We start from the raw sequence: 15467 nt of genomic DNA, 5'->3' as shown, positions 1-15467 counted from the left end.
TGCCAGGAAATGCCAAATAATGGATTTTTAATTCTTGGCCGAGTACTATAACTGTGTAGATATGAAGCAATTTCTAAATAGTGGAATGAAATGATAAGCGTTTAGTATTTTTCAAAAAAATAAGTTTAAGATTAGTAAACCTCATTTTTAAAACCAGATTACTGGTTTATCATAAAAGGATGTGATAAAGGATACAGATGAACATCCAGATGGAAGAGATGTGTGTGGCATGATATGTGAGGAGGGGTGTGGACGTTCCGTGCCCTATTTGAATTTGCCACTCTCCCCAAATCTCCACATGTTCACCAACCCAGAAGCACCTCAAGGTGTTTTAAATATCATTTTCATCTGCTAAGATGTAAAAAGAATGGATAGGAAAAAAGCTCATTGAAAAATAAAGGCTGGTAACTGGGCATCAGATTTAACAGATGGCCTGTGTTCTTCTCCTACCACACATCAGCTGCCACAGAGGAGGCTGAGATATGACAAAAAGAAATAACACATCCACCACAGATTTCATCCTCTCGGGCCTCTTCCCTGAGCTCCGACACGCCAGCCTCCTGGTCTACCTCATCCTTCTGGTCTACATTATCGCCCTCACAGGGAACTCTGTCCTCATCTTCCTGATCTGGGTAGATGCCCACCTCCACACTCCTATGTACTTCTTAGCCAGCTCTCCCTCGTCGACTTGCTCCGCAACTCCAGTTCGGTTCCTAAGATGGTCATCAACCATTATTCAGGGCAGCACAGCGTCTCTTTCATTGGCTGTGGTGTCCAAACGTTCTTCTGCCTGAGTCTAGGTGGTGCCGAGTGTATCCTTCTAACCCTCACGTCCTATGACCGATTTGTGGCTGTCTGCAACCCTGCTGCGCTACACAGTCACCATGACCTCTAAGGTTTGTGTGCTGATGGCTGTGGCCTCATGGGCTGGGGGTGCTCTGAATTCACTCACTCAAACCATCTACACCATGCACTTCCCGGTTTGTGGTCTGACGGAGATAAACCACTTCTTCTGCGAGATGCCAGCCATCCTGAAGCTATCCTGTGAGGACACTTCAGATTATGAGATGGTAGTGTTTGTGGTAAGTATCGTATTTATCCTCATCCCCTTTAGCCTCATAATGGCCTCCTACATTCGAATCTTCCTCACTGTTCTCAGGATGAACTCTCCTGAGGGAAGGAACAAAGCCCTGGCCACGTGCACGTCTCACCTGATGGTGGTGAGTCTCTACCTGGCGCCAGGCATGGTGGTGTACATGACCCCTGGCTCCTCCCACACCCCAGCACTGGATCAAGGTGTTTCTGTGTTCTATACTATACTTACTTCTATGCTGAACCCCCTTATATACAGCGTGAGGAACAAGGAGGTGGTGCGGGCTCTGAGGAAGGTCTTGAGGAAGAACCTCTTATCCAAGTAGTTTAAGAAATATCACTGCCATAAAAATTAGTTTCAACGTGGCAGTCAAGGCTCCCGGCTTCCATATTTCTTCATCGACGCAGAATTCCTATTTAGGAACACAGATTATTTTAGGCATGGGTCATTGAATCTCCAGTTACCTTATTGTGTTTGAAACGAAATAATTGGGTTCATTATACAACGCATACCACGTAGAAACATTTGGAGAAAAAAGACTTTGGTAGCAAGTAGATGAAAGCATGTATATTCTTTCTTATAATCCACCCACAACAGTGGATGAAGGTTCTTATCACTCTGTTTTCTAGCATCACAGAGACAGAGAAAGCTGGGACTGCTTATTCTAATTTCTGACTGACTATCCGCCTGGTCTGAGAGTAGAACAAAGGAGGAAGACAGGGACGTTCACTTTCTCCAGGAAGAACTGTTTTCTCCAGATTAATGATATATCTTTTGACTGAGTGAAACGCACATTCAATACTTTGACAATTATTAAGGAACAATTATCTATTGCCTTTATTTCATACTTTTGTTCAGTCTAATAAAGTTTCACTCTGACCTCATGGTTACACTAGAACTTGTCACAGATGTGCTAGCATACAATGCACACTTAGTCCTCTAAACTCGCCTCCTACTCTCTTTCTCTCCTTTGCTCCACTCCAGCTACAGTGAGCACAAGATGGGTTAAGTGTATATCACCAGCCCACTTCCTCCTCCCCTCTTCCCTTAAACTAGAATGCTTTCCCTTCACTTCCTTTGGGTACCTATTCAAAAGTCCAGGTTGCCGTATCTAAAATTTTAATCTTCTTCCAATATTTTACATCCCTTTTCCCTGCCAATTTTTTTCTTCTTACTGATTGTTACCATCTGGTACAGCATTGATGTGTTTATTTCTTCATCATATTTATCCCTACCAAAAGTAGACCCCATCAGGGTAGGGATTTTTCCTGTCCTGTTCACTGCTGTAGCCCCAGTCTCTTAAAAGGTTTGATAAACAGTACGTAGTATGCATTGTATAAATGTCTATTAAATGAATTAAGGGGTACCTATTGTAGACTCAACAGCTTCCAGATATACTAGAACTTGACTTTAAAAAAGGGTGGATTGTTTCTTTCTTCATTGTAAATGTGCTACCATCCCAGGCAATATGGCATCGTGTGGCAGTTTTTGAACCAAACACAAACTGAAGAGAATTCTTACTGGGCAGATGGCTCCCACTTCCCTCCCCACATTGGCACAGCACAGCATGATGAAGGCATAAATTGGGCAGAACATGCCAATAATCCTCAGGTAAAGGACAGGCATAAATAATATATTTTTGGAGACATGGGCTTCCCATCCCACCCTACTTCCCGTGAGAAAAGGTTGGGGGTGAAGGCGAGGGAGAGAGAAGAGAGACGAGGGCAGTGCGGTGCTTTGTTAGTAGATTGGAGCTCATCACTCTATCAGGATCTTGTGACAATACTTAGGCAAAGCAAAGAAACTGTGTCTTGATACGCTAGGAGAAAATTCTAATGATTCCTCAAGACCCAGAGAGAATGAGTATTAGGAAAAGGGAATGCTAGCTGATATAACAGAGATGCTTCCCAAATGTTAGTTCCTTAATGCAATAAAGGTTTCTATTTTGCTCATGAAAGTCAAATCGATAGAGATTGGTGGGGTATATCGTTCTGCTTTTTGCAGTCACTCAGGGATCCAGGCTGACGGAGGCTCTGTCATCAACATGTGGTTTCTGAGACTGGGCATTAATGTACAGCCAGCAAACAGAGGGCAGGAGTGTCTGAGAGGGTCCTAAGGGCCAGGGAGTGGCAAGCATCATGTCCACCCACAGTCCGAATCTGGTCTTCTGTACAGCACCTCAGAAAGGAAGGCTGAGAAATATCCTCTGGCCGTGTCCCCAGAGGAAAAGCAAGTGGTTTTGGTGGACACTTAGCAAAATGATTGTGTATTATGTCTTGGCACAAGGAGCCAATAATGTAGTCACTGGTTTCAGTAAAACAGTTAAGCAGCAGAATAACACATATACTCTCAGTTATTGAAAGGGAGAAGCTCTAAAAGGGACCAACTCCGCAAAAGCAAGGTACAATCAGAGGGAAATTACATAATTGCTTTTAAAATATTTTTGAAAAATATACAGGCAGCAACCAGATTGAATCTCAACCAGTTAATTCATTGCCCATGAAAAAATATATTTAAAACTGTTTTCTCACTGTTTGCTACTTCTCAATTCTGCTATCATCTCATAAAAATAATTTTTAAAAGTTGTTTTGTGTTGATAGCATCCCAGTAATACTTTGTTGTATTCATAATGTACTTATCAGCTGAAATAATTGCAAAAATATTCTAATTAGAATCCAAACATCATCGATTTTATGGCTCCCTACAATAGTGATTTTTAGCACATCCTAACCACGTTAAGTGCCAGCTTTAAGTAAGGGAAATAAGAACTAAGATACATTTCTCTACTGAGCAGTTGTTACTATTAAGGATTTACCACTCATAATCATCAAATTAAATACTATATATTGTAGGCATATTTTGTGCCAGGAACTGTGTTAGAAGATTACAAACAAAAGTCCCATAAAGCACATGTAAATCTGGGTTTTATTTTAATGTTGGGATGGGCAGACTTGCAAGTTTAATGTATATTAGGGAGTCAGGCAAGACTTCTCTGGGGAAGATTTTTTTTAAGCTGAAATGTGAAAGATAGGGAGCAACCAAATCAAGTAGACAGAAAATGTATGTCATGATAATAAATAGAATGCAGGGGATTCTAGGCATTGGAAAGGATTTAGAGGATTAAAGTCTGCCATAAAGGCCTATGTGATCATCACTAATAGGAGAGGGAGAGAGTGGTGGCAAATAGATTTGAAGAATCTCTCCCCTTGAGTTCTCCTGAAAAGAGCCTGATACAGGGACTTGGGAGATTGCCTCAGGAAGCAAGAGTGTCAGAGTAGGGAGAACGGAATAGAGAAGCAGGGGGGAATACAGGGTTTTCATATCAAGGCTGTCGATGTGTGTCACTGGAGGACAATTTTGTTGGGATTCCTAAGAAGCATAGAAATTACCTCCCAGAATTATCTAAATGAAGATCAGTAGAAAGAAGAATTTCCCCACTAGTCCCAGTCCCCTTTGGCCAATGGTTGCTCCCAGGAGTAACTTCTGAAGTCGCACCCCAAGTCTAGGACCTACAATTTAACAGAACCTCAGTTTGAGAGAATGGGAAGCATAAATTCCACAAGTGATGGAATGATGGCAGGAGGGAGCAATCACCTCTTTGGCTCCTGCACTGATACATTCCAGGTGTTGTGTTAGAGCACCATGGAATAACCCTTGATTCAGTATATGTACCACATCTTGGAGGACAACACCCCATCTGGTTGCCATTCAGCTAGAATCTTAGATGAAGCTTTAAAAGGCATTTCATTGTTCTATCAGGTCAGCAGCTTCCAGATGAAATCGCATATGGTAGGATGAGTGGATCATGTGGTTGGTCATGCACCTACTGCCACACGTCCATCACCATGAAATAGACACCTTTGCTTGAGGCAAAAGTTAATGTAAGATCTGATATTTCTCAGTAAAGTACTGTGCAAACTCTTAAAGAGGTACTGGAGGAGGTACTGCAGAAATAAAAATCAAACACATAAGCATAGATGCCGATTCCATAAGCATCATTGCCTTCTCTGGGGTAGTGCAGCCATGTATCAATTTGCGACAAAATGGCTGATTGGTCATCCTGAGGATTCAGCATTGGCTTCTACTGTTGACAGCATAAATAATCAGCATAGGATTGGCTTTGGCTCAAGGGTATCCATGCTAATGAACCGTGCATGCCTTGCTTCCTTGCATCCTGATCACTCCATTCATGGTCCTGTTATGTAAGCACTAGGTTGGCTGCTAACAAAGACTACTGACGGCTGCTGGATTCAGCAATAGGTCTTCAATGACAATAACTTGATCTAATTGATGTGAACCTCCAATAAATATGTTCCAAATATTTTTAGTAAGAGTGAAAAATAGAATAGGCATGTAAATGTGCCAGAGACTAAAATTTAACTTTCTAACTCCCAGGAAAGACAAAGTCCTTTAATGTGAAGACACTTCAACTTGTGTGAGCTTTCCTAATTAATCAGTAGAGCCCTAAAAATAAATGAATGTGCTTCATAGTTGATTAATTATTAAAGAAGGACATTATATTTGTAGTCTAGAATTTAAGTAATCAATCCTTTAACTGAAATTTGAGGTCAAGTTTTCCTTTATCCCTGATATGATTCTTCCACACTTGAAATAATAGACCAAGGTGGTCAATGTAGAGTCATCCTCCAGCTTTAGAGAAATTCACAGGATGATCATTTATCACCAGCTATCATGTTATCATCTTTTCCCAAAAGAAGGAGTCTACCCATATAATACACCAAAGATAACTCTGATTGGGGGCAGAGTTCTTATATCAGTTATGAGAATTGAACTGGGCCATTTGTTGTTTGATTGCTTACTGAATGTGCATTTTGGATGCTCCATCCTTCTGGAAGCAGGTCCTCTACTGGATCAGTCATTCTGTCCACCTTTTTGATCAGTGTCCATTCGATGATGGGTGACCTATGGTGACACTGATATGAGATATAAAGCTGTGCCCTCTTTATTCCAATCTTAATGGGTCCATTCGTGCTTCATGCCCCTTCCATAGGTTTGCTTGTTCTTGATTACCCAATTATGCTTCTTCAGGCCACTAAACAACTAGTCAAACCACTAACTACTGCTTGTGAGTTCATGTATGTCCTTAACTCAGTCCATTTCTCCCCCCATATGGAGTTAATAAACCTCTGCCCTGAGGAAAGATTTTTCTCACACTAAAAATGGGATCATAGTGTAGTGAAAGCCCCTTTTTTTACTAAACCAATGTAATGAGCCAATGCATCAGTGAACTAGGTTCTCATTTTTGCTTCTTCCTTACTTTGATCTTATATGAAGGGGTATGTCTGAGCTTTGGAAGAGGCATTGTTTCAACAAAAGTAGATTTCTTTGAAGACAGAGTAGGCTACCGCTCATGGATATTGCTTATAATCTCAGAATATGATTAAGTCAATTTCTGAATCTTATTTCCATCATTTGTTAGGTTGCTGCTACATCTGGTTGACCTCATGATTCAATCCACCTGAAAATAACAGCTCAGAATGGGCAATTCCTGTTGCAAAGTCACTTGTTGTCCCATGGACAAGTGTTCAGTTTCTGACAGTAGGTTGTGTTTCAAACAATAAGATATTCTCTGCTGTAGAAGACATGGACCTCTTTAAAATCCTAGGGTTCTGAATTGTGACTCTCCTCCAGTCCTTGTCTAAGGGTCCTTACTCAACATTTCTGTTGACCTCTGTGGAAATAAATGAAGATACCACAAATGAGAGAAAGCAAAGAATATTTATTCAGCTCTTTTACAGCAAGGGAATCAGCCACTGTCACTTGTATTTGGCAGAGAATCAAAGGCAGGCAGAGGATTGGAAAAGCTGTATGGTGCAAAAACAAAAAAAGCAAAATGTCAGGCATGCTGTAACGGAGAGTGTTGACTTGAGGACACTGTAAACAGGCTAACTAAAAACAGGGTGTCCTATGTGATTAATTAGGAGATGAGATTTGACTTCTTCCAGTCGGCCTGAGGCTGGAAATGAGCACAAAAACTGAGGAGACTGATAACTATTAATCAAGTCTTGACTGCTTGGGCCAATTGCTGTTGGGTTATCACTTGATTTCTGGGACTGGTTACTATGGAGTGTAGGTTGGCTTCCTGGGCTGGTTGCTGAAGGAGTTCTATTTGAATATATAGTCTGGCTGTTACCCATTTTTATATTCATCTCTCACCTCTAGCAACATTTGATCTGGTGGGTTATGACACTGCCCTACAGCAAGACTGTGAGTATGGACTACTGTATACTTCCCACATAACAACTGAGTAGTTTTTGATCCTGTTTATTGGTGAGGGTTAAAAAGAACACATTTGCAAGATTAACGGCCACATAACAATACTTAAGACTGTGGTTATTTCTCGCATCAAAAGTATCACATTTGGATGCAACATGTCCGGGAATATCACCAGCCTCCTTATTCTTTTATCCTTGAAAGGGAGAATAAAGTTAAATATAATGTTGTATCACCTTTCAAATTCACAGAACAGTTATTTATAACATATAAAGTGCAAGATAACAAAGACTAGAATTGGCAAACTTTTTTTAAAGGGCCAGATTTTTAATATTTGAGGCTTTTTGTGGACCACAGGGTCTATGTTACAACTAACCGACTCTGCAGGTAAAGAAGCAGCTGTCCCTAATATATAAATTAATGTTAATGTATTCTAATAAATCTTACTTCTGGACACTGAAGTTTGGATTTTATATAATTTTCTTAGCTCATAGGCCACACAGATAGAAGCAGCAAGCCAGATTTGTTGGTAGTTTGCTGACTCCAAATGTAGACGATATAAAGATAAATTGGTGTTGTCTTTGTCCTTAAAAAGGTGCATTATAACAGGGGAGTGTATACAAGTAAATAATGCAATATAACAAGACAGAGATTTTGCTCAAAAATTCAATCAGTAGTGTACGGTATGTTTGTCCCCACAGCTTGTACAAATTAAACACTTATTAATTTATATGCAAATAGTTGACATTGCTAAGATACTACATATTGCATTCTTATTGCATTTTATTAACAAAACAAAATATTACGCTTTTATTTCCAACTCTTTTGAGAGTCACATGTGTGAAGGAGGAGCTGAAAATATTTAGAACAAAGGTTTTTTACTAACATACTTAATTTTTCCAACTTTTTTCTGTAATATATTTGCCTGATTTTTAAATTTTCTTTGATAATTCTCTGTTGTTTTTTTTTTTAAAGAATTGAACTGAATATCAAAAAAAGAAAAACACAACTGTCTGTTAATGCTAATTATTTTGCAAATGTATTTGGGTATTTATGGGCAAATATTCACTCCGGGTCAATCGTACTGCTTTAGAAAAAGGAGACTTTCTTCAGATGATGAGTGTTAGCCTAAAGGTATACAAAAGGAAACATCCTCAAACCAAGTAATGAGTAACCAAGAGAATACACCACATCGACTTGCTGAGGAACATTACAAAGGACTCTATTTTTTTTTTAACCAAATACGTTATATAAAACACAATCTAGATCTTATGGTAGCTCACAGAGAAAAAAATGTGACAATGAATATATATATGTGCATGTATAATTGAAAAATTGTGCTCTACACTGGAATTTGACACAACATTGTAAAATGATTATAAGTCAATAAAAAATGTTTAAAAAAAACCCCCACAATCTAGTAAGACAAATGTTATTATTCCCACATTGACAGACAATATAACAAAAACTCAGAGATTTAAGTTACTTGAATAAAACTTGTAGTTAAAATGTTGGCAAGATGACCTTTTAATTTAGGTCTGTCTGACTGCAAAGTTAATTTTATTTATATTGTGTCAGTATGTTAGAACGAAGTCATATAATGATCAAGCTGCTACAAAAAGAAAATTTTTGTAAGATATATTTTTAAAAAAGAATCATGCACAAATTGGGGGAGGTTTTTTGGGAAAGGTGAATTAAATGTGAAGATATTGCATATTAAACTCTCCTTTTACTTTTGAAGTTTAGTATAGGGCAGATCTCACGTCCCTGATGGCACTTGGTCATTTACTCCGTGGTGTTTCATCTGAAAACACTTGAAAACATCTGAATATTTTCTATGATGAGGAATATTTTTTCATACAATTTAAACTTTTACCAGTTAATTTTTAAGGTTCGCAATTACGGTTGGAGATCAAGGTTAATTAAGGTCTGGGGACTGTGTTCCCCTAAGTCATTCACTGCAAAGGTCTCCAGACCCTTGATGGAAAATTACTGAGCAACCTAACAAGTTAGATCTTAGCGGATATACCAACCAGTATTTAATATACATAGTATTATAGAATCATGGTCACTGGGCTCATTTCTAAAATGTTTGATTCTCCATCAACATCAAGCCAATTGGTTTTATTTTTCTATGCAGAAAAAAAGGTCTAATGCTGCATGGTGAGACAGTGTGCCTAGTCACAGAAAATCTGGAAGTTACCAGCAATTCCAAGAGGCAGAGGTGACCAGAGATAAACAGAATATAAGGTAGATACCAAACTGGAAAAAACGAACAAACAAATAAAAGAAAATCTAAGTTTCTTGAATTTTGCCTGGCGATGGAAATTTTATAGAGAAACCTAATACTTATTGCTAAGTCTCACAAATGTCAGACTTTGGTTATTGTAAAAGGAAAATAAAAATCTGACAGTCTTAGACGTATATTCTGTAAGTTTCCCGGGATCCAGGTCTAGGGGAAAGCTACATAGAGTTACATTTCTGTTTGACTATCTGCAAGAATCATATCAGTTAAATAACAGGTCATAAATACTGTTGCCTGATCAAACCCAGCATAATATGGATCAGGTGTTACTTATGATGTTAAGTAAAACGTTTGAGAATAAGAATTACTATACTTTTAGACTCAAAACTGTTATACCCAAGAATGTGCCTAGAGTCAGTAATCAAGTTAATCTCTTGTTAATTTCTTGACTGTATCCTGTTGTTTTAGAAGAGCTATTTGGTGACTGAGTTCTGATGTCATTTCTGTCTGCCTTGTATGTACCCCATAGACACAACCTCGAATTATGCTAACAATAAGGGCACATTCTGTTCCTAAATGATGTAATAGTCACAATTTGGAAAAATTTTGCAAAAGTCAATAAATAAAATTTTATAAGTTAATATAAAATTGCATTTCTCTTTTTTGGTAGATTTATCTTCTATATTAAAGAAATCAAGGGAGTATGTTTAGAATTGACTCAGTAAATACTTATTCCATTGCATTAAATTGACTAGAAAAAACAGGTGTATTTTTGTGGGAACAATTTGGTAAATAATTCAGAAATCTTTATTAAGTGACAGATGATTTTTCTATTCAGAGGATATGGTCTGTTGTCTGTGCTATGATCCAAGGTTTTTACCTCCTAAACCCCAACTAATAGTTTGTTTTCAAGCAGTTGATTATTACTTAATAAATATTTACAAAAACTAAGTGAAAATGTTAAGGAAAATATATTAGATACATGTGGATGCTTCTTCTTTAATGTTTAGCTTGAAAAATTTTAAACATTGCATGCTTTACTTTGTCCTCCGCATTTTTAAACTCTTTGCCAGTTGCATTCTCTAAGTTAAACACTCATAGTCATAAATATTATGGCTTGTGTAATTGAAGGTTGGAAAATAGACCTAGAACAAATTGTGGAACAGGGTGGCAATGATGATACTGGTGATTATAATTATAGTGGATGATTTGGGGCACTTAGAATGTTTTGAGTGTGCCATGCCTCACACACACCTTATGGTGAACGTCCTTTGATTATCCTTATTCTAGCAAAAGAAATCAAGTATTTTTTGCAGACAGATGAGTTAGACTTAAAATACCAACAGACAATTGGATTTCTCAGCTCAGTGAAGTAGATGGCAGGCAAGCTATGTGGCAGACTACAAATATCCAGGTAAGAATTCCATGAGGTTATTCAGGAATGTGAAAACTGCACACTTTCAGAGTTATAATATAGTTCAAAATAATTGAATTGAAATTTGCATATAAATTCCAATGTTTCTCACTTACTTATGCAATGTGACTTTCACCAGCAATCAATCAATGTTCTTAACCACAACAAACTCTTTGTTGCCTCAATCTTTGAATTTACTTGAGTTGCTGTGTCCTAAGGTAGACACAGCTCAAATTAAATCTTACCTAATTGTCCACTCGTATCTTACTCAGATATCAGCTCTCTCTTTTGTGTTGACATATCACCTGATAGGAGCCTTAGCTTTAGCATTTATTTCACTCTTTTGTGATTAGTTGATACAAATAATTTCATATCTAAACTCAGTTCATTGAAGATATAGCCCATGTTCTAACCCACTGTTGCCTTCTCTTGGCACCGAGTAGAATGAGCATTCAGTGAGTGTAAAATGAAAAATAAATGAATGGCAAAAGTTATTCAAGAACTGATTTGTCAGTTTCCTTCAAGTAATATGAATATAAGTTTAGCAAGATCCACACTTCCTGCTCATTAGAAACAGAACAAGATTAATAATTAGCTTCATATTTTATATTGTAGCAGACTTGTGTCTAAAGGAACAATCATAGTTTTTCTTAACTGATATTTTTGTTAAAAAAAGAATCTGAATATACATATTCAGAAATAAACCATCACCTTAAACCAGAGGATGGCATTGTTTTACATAATGAACTTCCTTCTCCAATAACGGAGAACAGGGTTTCCAGGTATTTTGAAGTCTGTGTTATTTCATACCAGTGAGTATGGAAAAACTTCCACGTGTGCAGCAATTGTCTTATTCCGGAGAGGGGTGCTCTGTTTCAATAACAGGACATGGAGGGAAATAACTTTAGCTCTCACCCGCAATGCAAGTCCAGTGATGTTATCTGTCATATATTCTGCTTCAAAATGTGGACTGTTGAACTCCACGGAGTTTGCTCAGCCTCCTGGTTAATAAATATTCACTGGCTACATACTCTGCCGAAGCTATTCTGCTGATTTTATTGAGATATAAACATGTAAAACATGACCTTAGCACTTAAAATCTTAAGAGTTATTTGAGGAGAAACATGGACACATGGAAAACTATAATAAAGGTATAGAGTAGTAACTCATCTGAGCCTCATGACTGCCCCCTTGGGGTCATTTGATTAACTTCCTTATTTTAAGATGAGGAGAGGGAGTCGGAGATAGTAAATGATACAGATAGACTTTGAATTCAGGTAGCCTAGCCCCTGATAAATCCTCTTAGACTCCAAGCCACACTGTCTCTCAGCTACAATGATACATAATTTTATGTGTGATGTGATTAGGAATGTAGGAGCATAGATAGAAAACTCTCTTATTCTTCCATTTTCGGAGGTTGTACTTGAATAAGCCTTAAGACATCTTTAAAAAGGCTCCAACAATGCAGGAGAGAGGGATAACCCTGAGCAGAAATAAAAGCAAAAGTGCAAATGTGTGAATACGCAAGTCACGTGGAGAGATAATGAGATTACACATTTGACTGGAATTTGAGTTATGTGTTTTAAAATAATACAAATTAAGATTTATAAGGTTTCTTGAGTCCAAGTCATGGAAGATCTAAAATTCTAGACTAAAACTGTGAGCTTTCTTCGGTCAACAGTAGGGGGGTATCAGTGGCTTCCAGCCAGGGCAATTATGTAAGTCTGGCAATTTCTAGTACTGTATTTATGACATCATGGCACTTGGCCAAAAGGTAGATCTGTAGGATATTTCATTAAAATTTTGCTAAATAATTGATTTGTAATTTTAAACACTAAATTGAGTGAATTATTTTGATATTTCTTTCTTCTTTTGCCCAAATATACAAGTGTTAATAATTAGGGTCCCTGGCTATCAGAAATAATATGTACATTTTGAGGTTCATATTTGTAGAAAGTAGACCCATCATTATTATAAGATTCTCTAACTAAAAACAAAGAGAGAGAAGAAGGAAGGAAGGAAGGAAGGAGGGAGGGAGGGAGGGAAGGAAGGAAGGAAGGAAGGATAGGAAGAAGCAAAGAAGGAGGGACGGAAGGAAAGAAGAAAGGGAAAGAAAGATAAACTCAACAGAGGCTAGGAGGCACTAAAGTTGATCATTCTTTTCAATACTCTATATTTAAGAAACATTTAGGTAGTTGCTTAACAATACGTATAAAATACCTCTAATGAGTGGATGGCAAATATTAAAGAGTCCAATGTGGATATAAGACCTGTGCTGAATGTCAACAGTTCTAATCCATTTGATTTGTCTCCCAGCCCTGTCATGGTGGGTAGGAATGAGTCATCAGCAACTGATTTCATCCTTGTGGGGCTCTTTCCTGGGTTTCAGCACGCCATTCTCCTCAACTCCATGATCATCTTCATCTACATCCTTGTTTTCCTGGGAAACGTACTTCTGATTGTCTTGATTTGGGGAGACTCTCGGCTCCACACGCCCATGTACATTCTCCTCAGTCAACTCTCCCTCATTGACTTGACATTAACGTCTACCATCGTCCCCAAGATGGCCTCTAACTTCTTCACTGGGAGAAAGACCATATCATGGGTTGGCTGTGGAACCCAGAGTTTCTTCTTCCTGATGTTGGGAATGTCAGAATGTCTCATCTTAACTCTCATGGCTTATGACCGCTACGTGGCTGTCTGCAGCCCACTGCGTTATCCCACCATCGTGAGCCCCAGGGTCTGTCTGCACATGGTTGCTGCATGTTGGATTGGAGGCTCTGTAGGTTCGTTTATCCATACGGTCTACCCCATGCATTTTCCCATCTGTGGGTCAAGGGAGATCCACCACTTCTTCTGTGAGGTCCCGGTCCTCATTAGGCTTTCCTGTGAAGACACCTCGGCGTATCAGTTAGTGGTGGTGGTTACAAGCATTGTCCTGCTTGTCGTGCCTTTCAGCCTCATCACAGCCTCCTACACGCTCATCTTCCTCGCTGTCCTCCGTATGAACTCTGTGAAGGGCAGGAAAAAAGCCCTGGCCACCTGTTCTTCCCACCTGACTGCGGTGAGTCTCTTCTTTGGCCCCAACATATTCATCTACATGACTTTCACTTCCTCCCATAGTCCAGAGCAGGACCAGGCTCTCTCGGTTTTCAGCAACATCCTCACCCCCTTGCTGAACCCCCTCATCTACAGCCTGAGGAACAAGGAGGTGGTGGCCGCTCTTATGAAGCTGATGGGGAGATGTGGGGCGTCTTAGTAGACGAGCAGTACTTCCCAGCTGTGAAAAGGACATGCTTGTGACCACGGGCAAAGCTACGGGTCAAAATTTAAATGCCAGAATGGTGTTGTGTATTTTCAGAAAGCCCAGAAGATTGCGGGTCTATGTAAATATGTGATTTTCTAGGCATCCAGTGGAGATTCCTTTACTTTTCATTGGGGCATTATTAAATTAGGAAAATATTAATAAAATTATTTTGTACTTTTAATTAAATTTAGACTGAAATCTCTGAAGTTATTAGACATTTTCTGCAACTAAAATAAGAATCCACATCTGGATCTCAAAATGAACTCAGCTTCCTTGAGTTGGCTTAGTATTAAAAGCAGCAAGATTATTTGAAATGCAATAAATAAAAATTACTTTATGAACCAGGGTTAGATGAATTCCAAAGTCTAAAATTAATATTAACTGGTACCTTTTGTAATGTTAAGGAAAGGGGCATGTTAAACTACCAGATGATGAGGTAAAACTTATTTAAATATTTGTTAGGTGTTATAAGCTCATACTCTTCAGTATAAATTTGTTTTATTGTGTATTTGGCTCCTATAATTAGTTACGATAATAACTATAAATATATACAAATCCCATACGCTACCTTAAAAGGGAAGAATGAAACCTTATCCTACTGGTATGCTGAACATCTGCGGTTTGGTGGATTCATCAGGAAAATGTAAGGTACTCCTCTTACACCTGTTCTGTCCCCCAAATTTCTCTCCTGCCCTTGGACGAAATCTCAGGAAATCATTACAGCTGATTTGTCCCCCTTAGCCAGTGAAAAGACCCTGCTCATTCTAAGTTATAAGAATAGTCTCAATTTAATAATTTTAGTAAATCTTCTTGCATCTTATAGCTATATGTAATTACACAACTCTCCTCACTCAAGATGTAATTAGTTATTAAGCCAGTGGAATTGATGTAGTGCGGGAAGAAAACACCTTCATTCTCCTCCTTTCCCTCGGCTACCTGTGCCTGCAGGCTGGACCCTCTGGTCCTGCTTTGGCCTGATCCCAAATGACCATTTCCATCTTGTGAGAGACTCCTGCTGGACCTTTTTGACTTGGTGGGGTGACAGAACCCAGATTTTAATGGGTGGTTCCAGATACAATATCACTTGGTGATGTGTCCAGCAACATGCCAAGAATTTTGTCTTTAATTTTATTTTTTCGAATTTTAAAATTTAGATTTAATTGACATATAACCG

The 15467-nt window shown here is 38.5% G+C and overlaps 2 protein-coding genes across 2 annotated transcripts; both read left to right on the top strand.

Moving 5' to 3' along the window:
• Window positions 1-482: 482 nt before the first annotated feature.
• Window positions 483-1418, top strand: LOC102509961 (olfactory receptor 2T27-like). Its single transcript, XM_032468948.1, is given in 3 exon segments — window positions 483-663; window positions 666-865; window positions 867-1418. Coding segments are annotated over 3 exon segments (933 nt in total).
• An 11525-nt stretch (window positions 1419-12943) lies between these two features.
• Window positions 12944-14394, top strand: LOC102509720 (olfactory receptor 2T27). Its single transcript, XM_006193205.3, has one exon. The coding sequence runs from the start codon at window positions 13220-13222 to the stop codon at window positions 14243-14245; it is 1026 nt and encodes a 341-aa protein (XP_006193267.2). The 5' UTR covers window positions 12944-13219; the 3' UTR covers window positions 14246-14394.
• Window positions 14395-15467: the final 1073 nt, after the last annotated feature.

The sequence above is a fragment of the Camelus ferus genome, chromosome 3 (assembly GCF_009834535.1).
Source record: "Camelus ferus isolate YT-003-E chromosome 3, BCGSAC_Cfer_1.0, whole genome shotgun sequence".
Classification (NCBI taxonomy): Eukaryota; Metazoa; Chordata; class Mammalia; order Artiodactyla; family Camelidae; genus Camelus; species Camelus ferus.
This window is presented reverse-complemented; position numbering and strand designations above follow the sequence as displayed.

What these genes read in the sequence shown, in the direction of transcription:
- LOC102509720 (XM_006193205.3), top strand. Translation starts at nt 13,220, where the DNA reads ATGGCAAATATTAAAGAGTCCAATGTGGATATAAGACCTGTGCTGAAT.